The sequence below is a fragment of the Pholcus phalangioides genome, unplaced genomic scaffold (genome assembly GCF_987345545.1).
Source record: "Pholcus phalangioides strain wild (caught in Gottingen) unplaced genomic scaffold, Ppha-v1.0 ptg000009l_1, whole genome shotgun sequence".
Classification (NCBI taxonomy): Eukaryota; Metazoa; Arthropoda; class Arachnida; order Araneae; family Pholcidae; genus Pholcus; species Pholcus phalangioides.
This window is the reverse complement of record NW_028301602.1, coordinates 42,631,215-42,651,137: the sequence shown is the minus strand read 5'-3', so window position 1 is coordinate 42,651,137 and position 19,923 is coordinate 42,631,215. Positions and strand designations below refer to the sequence as shown.

Sequence of the window (19,923 nt, the reverse complement as noted above, 5' to 3'; positions counted from 1 at the left end):
TCCATTATTCCAAAACAAAATAATCTGAAAATAATTTCACTTCTTCTAAAAAGACTTTTAAATTCCTTAATATTTTATCGAAATTCTTTCACGTTATTTAATTTGGTTTCTTTTTTAATTAGTACACATAGAAAGTACTATTTTTCTTTTTCTTTTTTTCAAAAATGACTTCATTCAAAAATCGGGATTCATTAAAAAGGGAAAAAATGCTCTTGTGAAATGGAGAAACGAAATATTTAATTAGTGCTAGAGAGTCACTTCATCGCTAAATATTCTTTCTTACGGAAATGAAAAACTGAGCTTGAATCATATTTAACACTGAAAATTCAAGAAATTCTTAGCAGTCAAATACCGATGAAAAATAAACGGGAAATCTCCTCAGAAAAGGGAAAATTTTAATATAAAAATCCAATTATAGTAATTTTTTTAATACCGAAAAAGGATTTTTCAAAAGAATCTACAGGAAAAATTGTTAAAAAAATTGGCGATCATTTAATTCTGTTCCCTCAATGCTCAATCAAGTCTTTTCGTTCAAAATCGTTAATTTATTCTTTCAAAAAATATATGTATATGCAAATAAGTACGATATGCCGATGCAGCTGTTACTTCCTAAAAGTATTTTTATCGTTCAAACGATAAAACTTGTGTACGAGGAGCCATAACTTTATTTTATTTTTTAATCTAATTACTTTTTATTTTTCTTAGTGAGAGAAAAGGAACAACAAACTCAGCATTTCAAATCACTTCCGGAATTGAATTTGAAGAGAAGATTGATTCAATTCATTTCTTTGAATGTTCCGAAATTTGTTATGACGTTACTACTTCGGACATCTTTAAACAAATTTTCTAATATAAGTGTTGTTGAAATAAATTCTAGATCACGAAGTTGAAAACGAAATAAAACCAGGTTAAGGAAAGGGGAATCACTATTTAAAGTTTCAATAAATGGTTGTAAGAAATTTTGATCGAAACCATGTCAAACTTCAGTATTTTACATACACTGCTCGTAACAATTAGGAGATGTGTATTATTTATTTAAATTTATTAAATTCATTTATTTAATTATATTAAAATTTATGTGATGATTACCTCTTGTGACATAACTCTTTGTGAATACCTAACAAAGTTCTTTGTCAATATTTTATCTATTAAAATGTTTAAAAATCACAATGAAATAAAAACTACATTTCTCCTAATTGTTTTGAGCAGTATATTAATTCTCCTTCTTTGAGTTATTAATTTCAGAGTGATGAGGTTTTTTCTAATAATAATCTTGTTTAGTCTAGGTAAAAAGAATGTATTTTATTATTTTGATCCTTTAATCTACCATATTATGGAGAATAAAATAAGAAGAAAACTACAATGAGAGAAAATATAAAATTATAAATATAAATAAAATGATGATAATAAATAATTAATATGTAAATATTTCGTTGGTCATTTCAGTTCTAATTAAACACAAAAAAAATGTTTTTAAAACAATTCGTCGGTTACATAACAAATTATCTCACACGGTACTTTAAACCAGTGTTCTTTATTCATTGTTCCATTTCGCCAAATTCTTAAATTTGCCACTACATGATTGAAGATCTGTATTTTTTCACGCTGTGAGAGGAATGCTTTTGAAGTTTCTATTTATGTGAACTATTGCTCAGTCGTGTGAGTAATTAAGCTCAAGAAAGAATCAAATGGAAATTAATGCAGTGCTTAATATCACAGAAACAACGCTGACGGCACGAAAATGTTTAACAAATGATGTCCAACGGGGAAAAAAAACAGAAATGAACCGTGAACCTGAATTTGTGCATCTGGGTGTCATAAGCGGAGATAGACTTGAAAGTCTGAGGGAGGCACGGTCATTATTGTTTGGGGGCACGATGATGATTATGTCAATTCATATATGCACATATACATTACATCAGACGACTCCATCTTTGATGCTGGGGAGGGGGGGGGGGGCAATCTCCCCTCATGCCCCCTCGTATCTCCGCCAATGTTGGGTTCCACAGACGAGACGAGCAGCTCAAATATATTAAAACAGGCATATAAGAGGGTAAATCTGATGATCATTTCAGTTAGTTATCATCAATTAGTTTGCTGCTGATCGACAAAGCTGAGTTTTGAAAAGGGTGCCCGTTGGCTAGCTTGATTTTCTTGATAACTTCAGAGTACTGATGTGTAAATGGAAGACGTTGTCAAGATTAGTGCCAAAAGATTTGAGCGTGTAACGCCAGAATCGCACTGTAAAAGTTTGATAAAAGATATTTCACAAAACTTAAAAAAGCAACCAATAAGCGTATTTGGTTACATTCTTGCGAATGTAATCAAATCATCTTATTGGTTTATTTTTTTTCCACGTTTTGTGAAAGATCTATCAAATTTTTATTGTGTAATCCCGGTCTAAGAAGGATAAATTGTATTGCCTGGAAAATTGATAAATAAGTTCGAATTCTATTCGCTTTCCCCTTCAGATATTTTTATGTCAAACAGAAATGCGCAGAAATGTAAAAAATTTAAATATAGAATTCAAGTAATATTTATGATCATTTCTCTTCTGCGTGGATGTATCGGAATTCCCCCCAGCAATTGAAGAAAACCCGGGCAGCATCGGGTATTATAGCTAGTAGAATATATTATTTAGTATGATTGTTAAACTAAAAACTTCTGCTGCCATGTACAAAAAATTAAAAGAAAAATGTACATCGTAGTGGGTTTTCTGCCACAAAAAATATCCTACCACTCGTTAGTTTCAACACTACAACATATCATATTTGGCACACAAAAAATACTGAAATTATGCTGTAAACATAAAAATATTGTGTCGCATTAAATTTACACCAGTACCATACCATACAGTTCATATTTTCATGCTACACACCGGTTTTAACTACTTTTGGTAGTTGAAATCGGCTACTGTGGGACGATATATTTTTCAGTGACACGTCGAGGTTAGGTTCAAATATATCAAAATGCGTAGAGTTGAAAGTATGACATGTCCAATTTGTGAAATACAATTTAGCCTCGTCATAACGACCATACGTTATCACAACCGTTCTGCTTTAATGACCGTGAGTTGTCACTACCGTTACGTTATAACCAGGGCCAAAAATAGGGGGAGGAGGTGAGTCTGTTGTCCCGGGTGCCAGACCATAGGGGGCGCAAATTACACCCTTTGATCTCTCCTTCAACATTTCAAGGGGACGCCAAAATACGTGCTTTCCCCGACTGTCTAAGCATCTAGTTGGTTATAACGGATAACGCGCGACCAGGACGACATGCTCTAAATTTTGTCCTATTCACCTCATATTAAATATATAACGACGTACTTAGGCCATGCAGTCCAATACAACGTCCGAAGTCAGTTCTGCCCCCCCCCCACACACACACACACACACACTTCCTCACAAAAAAAAATTCAATAACTGTGTTTTTCATTTGTCAAAATTTTTTTCACCATGCTCTTTTGTATTGAAGAATTCTTCATAGGTACTTGATTACTTATTGTAGTAATTAGTTATATACACATCGCACATGCGCAATTAATTATTACAATTTTATTATTTTCTAACCATTTTCATTGCCTGCCACTGCACTAGCTTGATTTATAACAAAAAATTAATAGTATAATTTTTTATTCATTAAAATATAAATTCTCTCACGGGGTTAATTTTCTTTTCGGACGATCGATATTTAACGACCACTCCATATAAGATTCCGTTTTCTGTGGAGCGAGGGAGAAGGGGTCGAACTGCATGACAAAATCTAAATTAAGAAACAGTACACCTCCGATAATGTAAAGCGTGAATGATGCATCGTAGAATGATCTGGTAAAATTATATAAGATTGGCAACGAAGAGGACGAAGAGAAAAGAATTTCCATTTGAATAATGGCATCTATATGTCATCTTGCTGCGAGGAGCTCTATTCTTCATTTAATGACCCTTCCTGTAAGTGCGAGACAGCTAGCGGCAACGTTCTTCCAAATAAAATTTGCATTTGCTTATTAACATATTATATTTTACTATTTTTGCATTATACTATTTTTTTAACCATTTGAAAACTCGATAATTTTTTTTTTTATTCAAATCTATTCCAAACTTTAATTTTAGACGAGTGTGATTCGAATAATTAATTATTCATGACAGTAAATTGTGCAAGTATTGAACTTCAATTCAACAAGAGGTGAAGAATTTCTTTAGAAAACTTTTTGTGATAGAAATTTTGTGTTACTTTTTTAAAGATTTTTAAGGAAATTGTGTGGGTCATAAGATATTCCCTCAGTCATTTATTATCGAAGGAAATTTATGTATATCATAATTTATATTCAGAAGCAACGCTACTCATTTTTATTTATATCTCACAACTACGTACAGGGTGGTACCATAAATTTGCAAAATGTTCAAAAATTCATAAAATTGAAGGAATTCTTATACTTCAATGTGGTTTGCGAAAAAATTATTCTCACGAAATGGTTTATTTTGCACAAGAAAAAAATACTTCAAATTATTATTTTTTTAACGAAAGCAAATCACTGGGAATATGTAAATCAGACTGCTATCCTATCCTATGTAGGATGCAGGGTGTGCGATTAACAGCTCAGTTCTGAATTTTCCTTTTACCGGAGCTACATTGTGATGTTGACATTGGTGCATAAAGCGCTGTTGGTGAAGTTGTTTGTCTCAGCCACGAATCCCCGGCTGAATCTTTACGGACGTTTCAGACACATAAGATATTGAAGAAAGGTTCAGTTACTACTGCCGAACTGGTTTCCATGGCCTTCTATCAAAGCCTCCTAGATACTATTGGAGTATTTGCATGTATTGACAAACATTCGAACTGATTTTTTTCTTTTTACCAAAAATAAAAATTTCCCTTCGTGAGAATAAAAACGTTTTCATTATTGGTTAGTTTGATAAATTTGTCACTTTTTACCGGTTAATATGTATAATACCAAAGCGTCTTTGGTAAATTTGAATAAATACTAAAAAAATTATCACTTTTACCGGATATTATGCATGATAACCAAGTGTCGTTGGTAAATTTGATAATTTCTGGAAATTTATCGCCTTTATCTGATTATGCATAATATCCTAGTGTAATTGGTGAATTTGATACAAATGAAAAAAATTGTGAATGAGTTGGTATGTGTGATGAATATAATCGGACCCCGATGTGATGACACAACAAATTTTACGATCGTACCCCGATATAATGATACACTACATGTGTGTGTGTGTATGAATTATCATGTATAGTACATATATCATATAATACGATTTATCATGTTTACAACAACAACGCGATGCTTGGGTATTACGCATAATCACTGATAAAAGTGTGATAATTTTTTAATACATATTTTTAATGCATAATCACCGGTGAAAGTGATAAATTTAAGGAAATTTATCAAACTTACCAAAATGCTCGGCGATTACGCATAATAACCGGTTTATTGTACAGTCGATTATTATGTCATTTAGCGTAACATAGACAGTAAAAAGCCCTCTTAACGGACACCCCACTCCTTGCATGCGGTCAACCCTCTTTTACGGTCAAATAATATAATTTCCCCTTGTGTAATAAAAGTAATCATTTCAAACCCCTGATTAACAGTCACGCCCTCTTTTATGGACGAATTTCTTTGTTCCGCCGGTGTCCGCTAAAGAGAGGTTTTACTGTATATGCTAATTCATTCAATTTTTATGAATTTTCAAACTATTTACGAATTTATGGGACCCCCCCCCCTCCCGTATTTAATGGGTATTGTCATTAAAATATCACAAGAAAGAAGAACATTTTTTTACGTGTGTGTTCGATCAATGTCAAAGGATAAAATTTTGTGTTTTTATATCCAGCTTTGTCTTTCCTCCGTTATTTCCTGTTGAGAAAGAATATGAAGAGGATGCATGTACGGTATTAATCTCTTATTTTTGGCTGTAATCTAACAAGGTGGCTGACAAAGTTCTATCGTCCAATAGTATCGCATGCAGTGTTTCTTTCAGGGTGAGTTAGTTTTGCGTCGCTGCTGCAAAATACTATCATGTGTTCGAGTTCCCATACACGGCAGAGATTTTAGCTGATGGCAGCTTAAATATCGAAGGAACTTGATTACGACATGTCGGACGACAGATGCTCAATTTCCTGTGATACGTATACCACAGTAAAGAATAAAAGAAGATAAAATACAAGTATATAATGTCGATACCAATCAATATCTATTGTGTTGTGGATACCACGTAAAAAAGGTAAGGGGTACCATATTCTGCTTTTTTCTCCCTAAATTCACAAAAGTTTTCCAAACCATACATTAACCCCATAAGTAACGTGAGGTTTGCCCAACAAAAAAAATGTAGAATTTAATAGAGATTCAAGATCTCATTCCAACACATTGAACATTCTTCAGAAATTTTTTAGCAAATTTAATATTTACCTGTTCATAATTTGAGTACACAAAAGAAATTACTCATCGGATGATTTAAATGTTACAGTAAATTTCATAAACTCGGTAGTTATGCATAATAGCCTGTTATTATGCATAATCGCCAATCATTTTGATAAATTTGGCAAATTTCACTAAATTTATCACTTTGACCGGTGATTATGCATAATACCCAAACTTCATTGGTAAGTTTGATAAATCGTATCAAATTCATCACATTTACTGGTTATTATGCGTAATCACCATTTCGTATTGATATAATATATCAATCGTATATATGGCATCAATAGCACCGATTTATCATTTTGTAGGCTGATGTGATAAATCGGTCCCATTGCTGAGATACCGTACCGTATCATGACCGTATAGTACTCATGAGGCAGGGTCTGAACCACATATACCTAAATGAACTCTGGTTTAACAAATTTTTCCGAATTCCTATAATTAACTCCAATTTGATTAATTCTTAAATCCGACCTCAGTACAACGAACTCTTGTTCAACAAATTTTACGATCGTACCCCGATATAATGAACTGTCATTTTAAAAAATGTTAGAATCGTACCCCAATATGATAAATTCCTCTTTAACAAATTTTACGATCGCGTTCCCCAAAATAACGAGCTCCCATTCTACAAATTCTTTGATGTAACGAATTTTCAATCATCAAATCATTATTTTAATCACTAATATATGCGGAGTTCGCTACGTAGAATCCGACTTTATTTATCAAGCATATTAGAATCATTTGGTTTTTTTTTTTTTCATCCTGATAAATATTCGCCGATCACATCAGAGTGTTTTACATAATCACCGCTAAAAGCTACAAATTTTCAAATATTTTTCAAATTTACCAAATACGCTTGTGTGGGTATCATGCATAATCGCCGGTAAAAATGACATAAATTTATCAAACTTATCGAGACGATTGGCGATTATGCATAATAACCGAGTTATCACATTTACCGTAACATATATACACTTTAATTTAAATATATATATACACAGTGGATCTCGCTTATAACGTTTTTTCAAAATATCGTCATGAAAAACGTTGTAAGTGCTTTAAGCGTGAAATCTTAATGGGAATTTTTGTTACAGTTGGGGACCACGAAAATAATTCGTACTAAACGGGAAAACGTTGTAAGTGGGAACGTTATAAACGGGATTGACTGTATAGAATAAGTTTACAATATAATATACCAGTTTAATTAAACTGAAGCAAAAAATTCATTTTCAAGCTCTTTCCCTCTCTTACTAAATTTCAAAAATTGTTTCGGCGACTTTTCAGTAATGAACGTTTAGGGATTCTATAATTAATTCTATTAGTTAAAGAGTCATTTATCAATTTATAAAACAATAACTTGTTGGATAAGAGGAAAAGTAAAAAATTGCTAAACTCCAGATTTCGGGATTTTCTACAAGCAGAAATTACGGAAATTGGCGAAAGACAGCGAACTTTTACCAAAAAAAAAAAGCCATCGATTTTTTACTTTTCATACATAAATGAATAAATTTGCTGCTTATTATGTCATCATTAGTGTCACTAGCCATTATGATGTCGCGACCTCTATTAGCTTCTGTAGTGAAAGTGTTGTCGTATGCTTCTGGTTGAAAGCTATACGTTGCAGTTTCGAAAATTTTTGGATTTATCGATAAGGAATATGTAGATTGGAAATCAGTGTCTGTAATTGCAATTTCTTTGATTAGAGTAAGATATCATAATTTCTTCTCAACTTGCTCGTGCATTTGCGCTGCATGGTGACCTTGTATGTGAAAACTTCAAATATGTTGAGCTGACAGCGAGGGTCATCATTGAGCTGAACTACAGAAATAAAATAAAAATAAATTGTACATAATCAGTCTTGAAGGAATGGTTATAATACACTAATTCCGTGAGGATTATGCCTTCTAAGACGATGAATTCACAGATACAATCAAATTCACACCGCTCTTTACAAACTCTTACATCGGCAAATTTCAACCAAATGTGCCAAAAAGGGGGGGGGGGGGTTCTCTTTTGTAGGGACACTTCATCAGCATCGTTAAACGTGATGTTGACATGTTACATGTTTGAGTCGTTGCTGTTTCTTAAATATTTACATGAATCTTTACGCATTGAGGACAATAAATTACTTCATTACTTCGGTACTTCGATTCAACCAATTCTGTAAAACTCGTATTATAATTTCGATGTTGATAGCAAATTCATAAAATCCAATTAGTAAAACAATTTTTTTTCCTATTAAACAGCCACGATGAAGCTTTTGATCTTGGCCTGCCTTCTTGGACTGTCTGCTGCCGACCTTCTACAACGTAAGTCTGCGATTTCTTCATCCTCTCGTACTACTTAGTTCTGAATTGATCGGATGTTGCCGAGGTGGATAAAAGATTTTTAATATTCTCCAGTAATGTTAAAGTAACTCCGCATAGAACAAGCAGACCTTCAACAGGATACTTCCATAACATTTAAAAAAATTAAAGCATTTAGCATGTTCACTTCAAAATATGGAATACAGATGGCAGCACCAACGAGAACACGAAACAAGCGCAACTATTACAAAATAAATACGTTAGGGGCTCACATACACTCAGAACACACATTGCGGCATGCGCGATTCGTTAGAAATTCCGCAAAGGAATGTATACGAGGTGCATGTACGGTTAAATAGTAACAGTGTTCAACGACTAAACATCCAAGAAGAGAATGAGTTTATAATTTTAAGCGTAGCCCGATTCATTTCGTAATTTTCTTTTTACATAGAAAATGGAAAAGCATTTCCACAAATGAAGAAACTATAATCATCTTTAATATACTAAGAGGAAAAAATAAATTTCAATTCGGGATGAACACATTATTATTTACATTAAAATAAATGCTACATACAAAGCCCTTTATTGTATGTTAATATTGTTGTACTCAAAATCAAATAAGAAGTTGAGATAAGTAATTGCGTAATGGTCTTGGAATAAAGCACTAGGATGTCACCGATTGAACGCTCCATAAATCCAGCTTCCGTTTCTCCATCACCCACGCAAATACCATTCAATTTCTTGGAGTTGTAGATCAACGCTATGCGTAGATTTAAAATAAATTCTATATGTGAGCCTGAAGATAGTGAATTCAATTTAAATTGATTCACTTTCGTGATAAAATATAGATAATTTTCATTACGAAATGTTTCCGTTTTTCTAGCAAATATTGAACTGAATTTTCCATTTAAAAGATTATTTACAAGAGAAAATATACATATTTGTCATTCCTTTTCAAGAAATGTTTAACATTTTGGTAGAACCATGATAAAAAAAATCGATGAAAGTTGAAAATCTACCCTCGTTGAATGAACATTTCGTGAATAAAATCTTCTCGTATGTATTTTATGATATTTAACTTGATTTAGACGTCAGCTACTCGGCAATTTTTGATGCACAAATTTAAATACTTCTTCCCTCAACTGCAACAAGAGAGAAGGAAATAATACACACAATTTCATATCCAATGGATTTAAACGAAATTCAGTTATTTTATACTGTATATGTTACCGCCAAACCCCGAAATTGGCCAGTTCACGAAGTAGCCGACCAATTCTCGAATTGGCCGATTTAACTGTAAACTGAGCCAGCCAATGTCAGAATTTCGGGCTTTGGCCAACCATTTCACCCAGTGGCAGGAGGTCCCTGGGCAGAATCCGATAACAAAAGACATGATTCGGGGTCATCGCCAAGTTGGCGTATTTTTTTCGTGATATAGTCCATTAGCTATAGCAACCCATCAAACCGCAGTCGAGATGTGGTACTGAATTTTTTTTTTTTTAATTTGGCAGAAAAACTATGTGCGTGTGCATTGCATTATTACATAAATGGTTTTTTTCTCTTAAATTTGTCTTTTTTTCCTTGTCACATGGAGCTAATCCAATACAACTACTGTATATAGCCATGTACACACGTTGGTAATGAAAAAAAAAATAGATTTGGCGCCTATATACTGGACCGTCTTACATTAGTGCATCGAACTTTAGCCAGGAACTTCCGGTCACTTCATGAATTATATATATTATTACATCAGATTCTTGTTATGTAAATTAACAATTATTTCTGTTGTGTGCAGGGGCTGCTCCCGAAGTAGACAAGGCGGTTCTTGCTTTCTCACAAGGAGCAGCTGAGGCAGGCTCCCTCTCTGAAGCCTTGGGTATCGACGAGCCATGGATTGAACAGTGAGTTGGCACATCAATTTGGTTCTAGTCGTTTTCAAAAGAGAAATTTACAAATTCTATAGGAAACGTTGATTTTTAAATATTTGGTCATGAGAAACCCGTACATTTCGAATACCGTAATTTCTTGCATATAATCAATACATGTTCTACTTTGAAAAAATAAATAAAATTTCCCTCCATCTATACACACGTATATATAAATTTCATTTACTAATAAGAAATCTTCATTAAATTTGATCATTTTTGTCGCACCACGGTCATTTTCTGCGCACGAGGGTCAATTACACCGGAACCTGCAATTTATTGCTGAATCCAAACAGCAGCTTCTGTATACTCACCGAGAGGTTGGTGCACTAACCCGTCGGTGTGGGAGACTCCCTGTGGTAAAGATATTTCTCCGGGGTCACTTCGTCGTTTCTGTTCTACCCCCCGCATCAGCAAAATTTCTGACAAGGACGAACTGGTTATCGAACTCACGATACCTCTAAACATCCTTTGATATTTTAGGTGAGTATCTGTACCTAAATGGGCTACCGCACCCATCAGAAATTTTAGGGGGGTAGAAGAGAGCTGTGTGTTCAAAACACAACCATATGCATAAATATTATATTTTCTCCATGCATTTCCTCTATGCATTTTTAAAGTTTTTACTGACTTTTACGGTATTTTAGTGACAAATTCACTATGAATTTCTTATTTCAAAATGATTAATGAACTATTTAATTCATTCAGGTATTAAAAAATGGAAGAAACCATTCATTTCTTATCTTGCGTAATCCACATGGAAAGCAAAACCTTCTGATATAATTATGCTATGAATTATTTATTTTTTTGCTCCTCCCAAATAATATATCCATACAATAAACTAAACTATTATAAACTAAACCAGTTTATTATTTAATGAAAGGGGTGCATCATCGACTAGTAATCAATAAAATGCGTTCTTTGGGGTGATCGTTAGAGAAGTAAAACAATAAATTTTTATTTAGAGCTGGAAACGACATTAATACCGAATTGGGAAAAGCTCTGAGAGATTCTCTGAATGACCTTCTCGAAAAGATCAAAGAACAGATCGAAAATGGAAAAGCTGTTGGACAGGACCTTCTCGATAAGGTAATTATGTACTACATTTTATTCTTTTCAGGTTTCATAATTTCATTTCCCACCCATTCGTAATTTTTCATTAATTTTAACAACATTTGGTGATTTTGGCAATTACGGCAACGTTTTTAGTGAGAATTGGTAAGTTTCGCATTTTGACGCATTTAAAATTTTCCGTGTTTTTTTCGATGTCCAGGGCCGCAACTAGTGGTGAGCAGGCGGGTCTCGTGCACCGGGCGCTAGGCCCGAGGGGGTGCCAATTTCATTCTGAAACCTCTCCTTCAACATTGCAAGGGGGCGTCAAATGTGCGCTTGCCCAGGGTAACAAGTTGCGGCCCTGCCGATGACCGTAAACAAAAAAAAAAGGATTTCACAAAAAAAGGACCATCATGACAAGAGGTGACCATATTTCATCAACAACAGCAACAGTTATCATATCTTTCGAAAATTGCATTTTTTGGCTACTGTCATCGATAGCTCGTATTTTCCTCGATGAGATATGTTTACCCCTAATATATATTATTATCCTAAGCATGAAGATCTAACTGCTAATAATACTTACAACAGTTGATTATATATGTATATATAAAATTCTTCTCATTCGAGTGGAATGATAATTATCAAATCCGCCTGCGGACCAGAGGTGGTCCGCGGACAATAGGTTGAGAAACGATGGATTAGAAAAGATAATATCAATAATCTATTTTTAAAAATTTCTCGTTGTTTAGAAAATATGATTCTAAAAAATCTATCATTTATCATATCTAAAAACGGTATTCACAATAGTGTTGCCATTCTAAGGTTATAGATGGCAGCACCAAATTCCGATTTGAAACATTTTTGACTGGTGAGGTTTTGGTTTAATACCATCAGGGCCGTCTAAACGAGTAGGCTCACCTAGTCATGGCTTAGGGGGGGGGGGGTCTCAAGCGCATGCAAGGGCTCGTGATAATTGTATTTTTTGATCATGGCGTTTAAGTCCTGCAACCGAGGTCCCAGGGTGGAATCTTCGACGGGGATTCCTCCGTAGTGAATTTATAGGGCGGAAAAACAACAACAAAAAATTATAGGAGTCGTCCCGGCCCTGTCAGCCCTTCCCTTGGGGAATGGAAGGGGCATGTATTTCATACTATGATTTTCGATAGTAAATTAATTTACAGGCGAGTACTTTTTTGAGTTAGCTATTTATGGGCCGTAACAAGGATTTTTGCCGCCCCACAGCTTTAAAATTCAATCATTGCCGTCCGGGGCAGTTGCCTCCTATCAACTTCAACGCCGGAACAAACTTTAAGCCAGTCATTCCTTTAAAAAAGGTCTCGCCACAGAGAGCAACAGACCTACAAACAGTTCAAATGTAATTCAATCATAATACATCACTCACTTCACTTCTGAAATATAGATGGCGGCACTGGAAAATCAAACAGCACTACATATGCATTCAGACTGTTAGGTACACACACACACAGTTACACTTCCGGCACAACTCACTAGGTAGTAAACCACCCATAGATGATGATAGACCTGAGTTGTGCTCAATTTGAAAGAAACAAGGAAAACGTCCTCTTCCCACCCCCCTACTTACGGCCCTGGCTTCAGCACTGGCGTAAAGTTTGTGGGAGTTTTGGGGTATGGCCTATGGGCCCATAATATTCGCTCCGATGACGGTGATTCATCCTGTTGACTTTGGCACCGGACTCATTCCGTTGCCGAGATTTCCTCCAGCCCCGCTATGTTTGGGTATCTGCTGGGTATACCCCCAGTTTTCTCTATCATTACTTTGTATGTATGCTTCAACATGTGTAAAATTCTATTCCACACACACATGTTTATAATTGTTCAATAAATATTGTGTCTCTCTTAACAGGAGGCAACGGCTAAAATTGACTAACGTCTGGGGCGTGTTCGGTTTTGAAAAGAAAGCCCCTCTGTATGTGTCAGAGTGTGTAGAATAGTTTTTGATACTGATTCACATTAAAATATGTTGTTCCAAATATGATTTTAGTCTAAATTTCGCTTTATTTCAGGATAGATTTGCACTAATGTAAGAATCATAAATTTTTCTTTGGTTGCCCCCAATTTAACGATAGGGGCAATTTTAATGGAATCTAATTTGTGTATTTTTTTGTTATAGGTAAAGGAGATTAAAAACAAGCTGAAGGAGAGTGGTCATGACATCGGCAACAAAGCCAAGGAGATTGTCGAAAAACTGAAGGAGAAGGCTAAGGGTGCCTTGAAGAAGATCCTCGAAAAGCTTGGATTGGGTATAATTACGCTTACTATAGCATAAATCGATAATTTATTCTCTCTCTCTCGAGTCTACCACTACTGCTCTCTGAAAACATATGCACATTCAAAAGGGACGGTGGGTGCCACACGTATAATAAACCTGTCCTCTTTCAAAGATATATGCTGCTATACAGCATGTGAAACGATTTTCAAAGATATCCTTACAATTTCATTGCTTCGGGACATAATTTGCAATGTATCAACGGCATATTGGTTACCAGAGCTGTCTTTACAGCTCACAAATTCAGACGTCAGGTCTGAATACTGATTTGTAGGCTATATATTATAGTCCACCAGTTACTCGGGACTTGATTTAATTAGCTTTCGTGTATGGAGATTGGCTTCAGCGAAATCGTGAGAACCAAATGTGCTGACGTAAATGTCAAATAATGCCTGATACACGGAATTACTATGTTCTACAAGTCATGGTAATCGTGAGCGTAAATGGCTATTCGAAATCCAATATAGGTTGTGAGTGACCTAATTTGTATGTACAGGGTGTCCCATAAATTCTTAATAGTTTATAAAGCAGCTTTATTCAAATTTCTGAACCCAAGAACCAATAAAATGTCTGAAAAAATTCAACGGACAGCTTGTGTCCCGTATCACGGGACATTCCTGTATTTTCAGTTGTTCCGCATTGTCTTATACATTTGGCCCGTTTTTTCAACGATGCTTGCTTGAATTTGTAACGTTGACTAAAACTGTGAATAAACGGCATATTCATAACTTATTATGATAATTATTATCTATAAATACAAATATTCATTTTACATATTTGTCAGGTTCAACGTTTTTTCTTCAGTTTATCAGCGATTTTAACTACAATAGTATCTAGGGATTTTATCGACTTATTGCAACATTTTTGCTGGCAATCGGGGACGTCCCGTATTTTAACGTATTTAAGATCCCGGTTTTCCTTATTATTCTCAATGGCATATGGTCATCTAGTCATTCAAATGTTTTTTTCCATCAAATAAATTTTTGGTTACTGTGATTTATACCGACCCTTTTATTTTCGCTACCATCGCCCATTTTTGCTGTAATTGACCAACTTGTCCGAAATTACATCTTTTGACTACAATTGGTGGTATCCCGTAATTAGAATAGCATCTTCCTTGATAATGTATGGTCAGCCTAAATATATGAAGGAACAATTTTTATTTGAACACATTATTAATTTGAATATTACAAGGTATTATTAATATAAATTACAAAAAGTGAATAAATTATAAAGTCAGCCTGCGCACCACCTATGCCATCGTCACGGACCATAGGTTGAGAAACGATGGTTTAAAAATCCATAGAAAATGAAGAGGAAGTTGTATTTTTGAATGCGGTTTGCGAAAATTTACTTTTCTCACAAGGTAGATTTTTTGGTACGTAAGAAATAGTTTAAATTTTTGTCGATCGAGGGCGCAGAAAAATCAGTCCAGCAGGAGTAATTGTACCTAAATACTGTATAGTTAATATATTATACAGTATAATAATTTTGAGAGTAATTTCACTCCTCTCCAAAATTTTAGGGGGCATTTTTGATAAACAGGAGTATATTTTTTTCACTCGTGAGAAATAACTCTCGAAAAAAAACATTACCTAAAATTTGAAGGGAGGATATTTTCACTCCTCAACGAACTTCAGAGGCGTAAAATTGAATTCTCGTGCGTGAATATCGCATCTAGATGCGTAGTGGCAAACACTGCTCTCAATGTCAACGTTGTTTCGAAAAAAATTATAATTTCTCCACAATGACATGCAGCCTCACAACAGTTGACGTATACGAATTATGGTATAATCATATACATCTTTGAAAAATTTTCTTAATTCTCAAGGATCCTCGTAACAACAATTATACAGTAGAAGTCCTCTTTTGCGGTCACCAGCAGGGGAAAAAAATATTCGTCCGTAAAAGAGGGGCATGACCATTAATCAGGGGGTTTGAAACGCATACTTTTATTATAGAAAGAAAAGTATTATTAAGCCGTAAAAAATAGCAGTGAGACCTTCACTGAGAGGTGACCGTTAAAAGATTACTGAAACATGTATATGAAAATTAGAAAATAAACACAATATGAAAATTTGAGTAACTTTGAAGTGAAATGTATATTTTGGTCCTGTAGGCAAGAGGAACTTGGACGATCAGATGGATGCTCTTGCAAGAAGCAAGTTCGGTGAATTCATCGAGAAGATCAGGGAAAAGGTCAGTTTCTGCAATTAAATGCACACACAAAAGAAAATATTTCAAAGAGAAAAAAAAATATACATATTTTAGTAAATGAAGAAAATCATCTTAATGTCTTTATCCGATGCCGTGATGTATGTTCCTTAAATGGAACTGTCTCGTTGAAACTCTACTGCTAATTGTTGGTGTTGGTACAGTAGTAATATATAATTGAGTTTTCAATTTTTATTACTTATTAGAATATATAGTATTTTTTAGATTAGATAATTTTATTCATTTAATCCATTTATGCCCAATGGATCGTTTTCGGTCCGTGATAGACTTCTGTGTGAAATACGTAGAATTTTTCAACAACAAAAAAAATCAAAAATTTGTCGTATTTTTGACGTAAATACAAGAAATATACAGGATGCCCTGTAAGTCTTGATTCGGCCTTTACCTCATCAACCATTCGTCGTTGAAATATGGTTGTAATTTGAAAAATGCGCTCAAAATGTCTTCAAGAATCACTCTATACCATTTTCAAGAGTGAAAATACAGTGTGTCATAAAATAAAAAATAAATAAAAATTTTTATATGTTTCCCCTGTCTTCTTACTTTTTATTAGAAAGTTGTTGACCTATCTCTCCTGATGCCAACAAAAAAAATTCCTGTTTCTAAGTGTGCAATATTCACACATATATTCGAATTCGAAAAACGAAGAAAAGTTTGTAAAACTGCACAAACTAATGTATAACGCTCCTTTTCGTCGTTTATGCTGTCCTTTCCCAATTTTTCTCCTATTTGTGAATTCAAACATTTCAGCGAATATTGCACTTGAGAAAATTGGATTTTTTTCTGGGTGGAGTCAGGAGAGACAGGGCAACAACTTTCTAATTTAAAATTAGTGGACAAAGAGACTATAAAAGTTAAAATTTTTGATTTTATGACACACTGTATTTTTACTCTTGGGACTGATACATACTGATTTCTGAACACATTTCAAGCACTTTTTTTTTAAATCTAAACCAAATATTTATGACAAACGGTTGATGAGATAAAGACTATAAAGACTGCATTAGGACTTACTGGACAAGCTGTATATTCTTGTACCGGATGGCATCAATAAGTTTCCAAGTGCAATATTCGCTGATATATTTGAATTCAAAAATCTGAAAAAATGTGAAATTCACATTTTTATATCTTTACTATTTCAGTTCTAGCGTGAGTTGCCGATATTTCCGGCATTGTGTTACAAAGTACATTGTGCTGTTTTGTATGCATTTAAAAATGCTCAAACTTTCTTTTCTCTATGTTCACAGATCCTTTCAGATGAAACCATCCAGAAGATCCGTGACTACATCAACAGAATCACACACGACAGTGAGGTAAGCCTGCGGAGCAAAACTTTATTACATCTAACAAAACAAATCTGGTAAAATACAGGGTTTGCACAAATGAATGGCGCGATTTTAAAAAAGTTAGTATTTTCAAAACTATTGCACATATCTGTAATACATAAAAATAAAGGTAAACATTTGAAGTTTTTTTTCAACATCGCTCAATAGATGGCAACACTTCCGTAGAACGCAGTGACCGAAATTAGAAATAGTGAGAATGAAATAAAAAGATTTTATGTATTAGAATATGCAAGTGTTGTTTCCGCCACTTCTGTGCAACGCACATTTAAAAATTTATAACTGAAGAAACAAAATAAATAAAAAAGAATTGGTTCACAGTCAATTTCAGTCACTGCAATATATGGAAGTGCTACCATCTATTGAGCGATGGCAAAAAAAACCCCTTTGAATGTTTTTCTTTATTTTTATGTATATTATGTGTAATATAATATAATGAAAATACAAATTGTTAAAATCTTGCATTCGTTTGAGCAAACTCTGTATAAAAATTCGGAATTTAAATTCTCTGACGTCTATTGTTCGATTTTAAAACTGAAATCAAACGGGAATAATACTGTAGGTATATAAAAGGAAAAACGTAAATGAGCACGTTAAAATTACAATCCCCGTTTGAAAAAAACTCCCATAAATCCACCTGATTCCAACATCATGTTTTAACCCTTTAATTGGCAAACATTCAAATATCCAGAGGAGAAAATTTTTGAGGGGTTATATAAAGCAATGCGGTAATACTACCGCACTGTACTAAATGCTATTACGTGAGAAAAAATATATTGTGAATATTTGAAAAAAATATGGGATGCTGCACGGGAACACACAGTAGTTATATGATTTACATACATTTTAATGGTATAAACATGCCATTTGTTGTTCGCCAGCTTACGTTTATGTCATTTTTAAAGAATGCACAGCAGTATGTTTCCCTCACACATGGTATTTCCCTCCAAAATGCAAGCGTTAGAAATCGTTCTTGCTTGGCTTGTCAAAAAATAAGATACACACACATGAGTACCTTTAAACCATTCTGCTGGTAGTTACAGAAATTTTATGAACAGCTCGCAAGTAAAAATCTAATGCTTAGGAGTTGCTTAAAAACATCAATGTCGAAACGGGTTAAAAATATATAATGCCTTTATTTGAAAAATATAAGAAACTCATGTTGCTTTTGAGAGCAACACCGCCAAATAAAGGGTTAACATACATAAGCGCTATGGCGCTTATGCAGAAAAAAAACCACGGTGAATTTTTATGAAAATAATAAGAAAAAATTAAGAGTATAAGTTAAAATGTTATTAACCTTTTACACATACATACGGAGTATCTCTTCCGATAAGAATGCTCACAATTATTTCAGAACACTGCGTAGAAAAATTGCAATTTTTTTTTTTAATATTCTCTCATAAAATATGCTAAATTCTGTTTTTTATTGAAGTCACTTCAATTGTTTGATTCACACATCAATTTCAGTTCACTTCAATTTCAAAAACATCTGGGGAAACCTAGTTAAAAACTGAAAATTCATCGACCAAGGCGGTGAATTGTATAAAAAATACATCACACAAATATCTATGATATTTCGACTTCTGGTTTTAGCGAAATGCGTCTACCTTACTTTAAGCAAAAGACAAATAATTGTACGATTGAACATCGTCATCTTTATCCTTTAGCTTGCCAAGAGGTTCAAGGAGTTGGTGCAGAAGCTGAAGAACTCCGACATCCGTGATATCCTACGCCAGTTGTTCGACCGCAAGTCGCACGGGATCGCTAAAGGCGAGACCTGGGACAAGATCAAGAACTTCTTCAAGGATCTCAAGATCAAGATCGGAGATCACAGCAAGAAATTCGGCGAATGGGTGAAGAACGTTTGGGGACAGGGACTCGAAAAACTGAAGACACGCTACGGAACAATCAAGGCCATTGCCATGGAGGTGAGAAACATCAATTCATACTCTGAAGTCATAGAGATACTACATGTGTGACGTATTGTCAATTCGCAGTTTTATTTTACATAATAACACTGATTTTTCGGTCTTTATAGTTCGTTGCACACGCTAAGGACGTCAGCGCTGAAGTTGCTCGCGAGGCTCTGGAATTCTTCAGGCCCTACAAAGATGACCTCGGAACCCTGTGGCAGCAGATTAAGGATGCAGTGAAGGAAGGAATCGGTCGCTTCTAAACTGAACATTCTCAACACACATTCATTTTTCAATAAAGAAAAAAAAAATTAAACTAACGGATATTTAATTTTTTTGATAAAAAAATTCACGTGGTTTTTTTTAATACAATAAAGAATTTCTTGATA

At 34.2% G+C, this 19,923-nt stretch overlaps 1 protein-coding gene across 1 annotated transcript; it reads left to right on the top strand.

Annotated features, from left to right (window-relative positions):
• The first annotated feature begins 6,117 nt into the window (after positions 1 to 6,117).
• On the top strand, positions 6,118 to 19,923 carry LOC149083105 (uncharacterized). Its single transcript, XM_089236246.1, has 9 exons — positions 6,118 to 6,245; positions 8,692 to 8,754; positions 10,547 to 10,652; positions 11,642 to 11,765; positions 13,885 to 14,014; positions 16,160 to 16,239; positions 17,523 to 17,588; positions 19,289 to 19,549; positions 19,660 to 19,923. The coding sequence occupies exons 2-9, from the start codon at positions 8,697 to 8,699 to the stop codon at positions 19,795 to 19,797; spliced, it is 963 nt and encodes a 320-aa protein (XP_089092372.1). The 5' UTR covers positions 6,118 to 6,245; positions 8,692 to 8,696; the 3' UTR covers positions 19,798 to 19,923.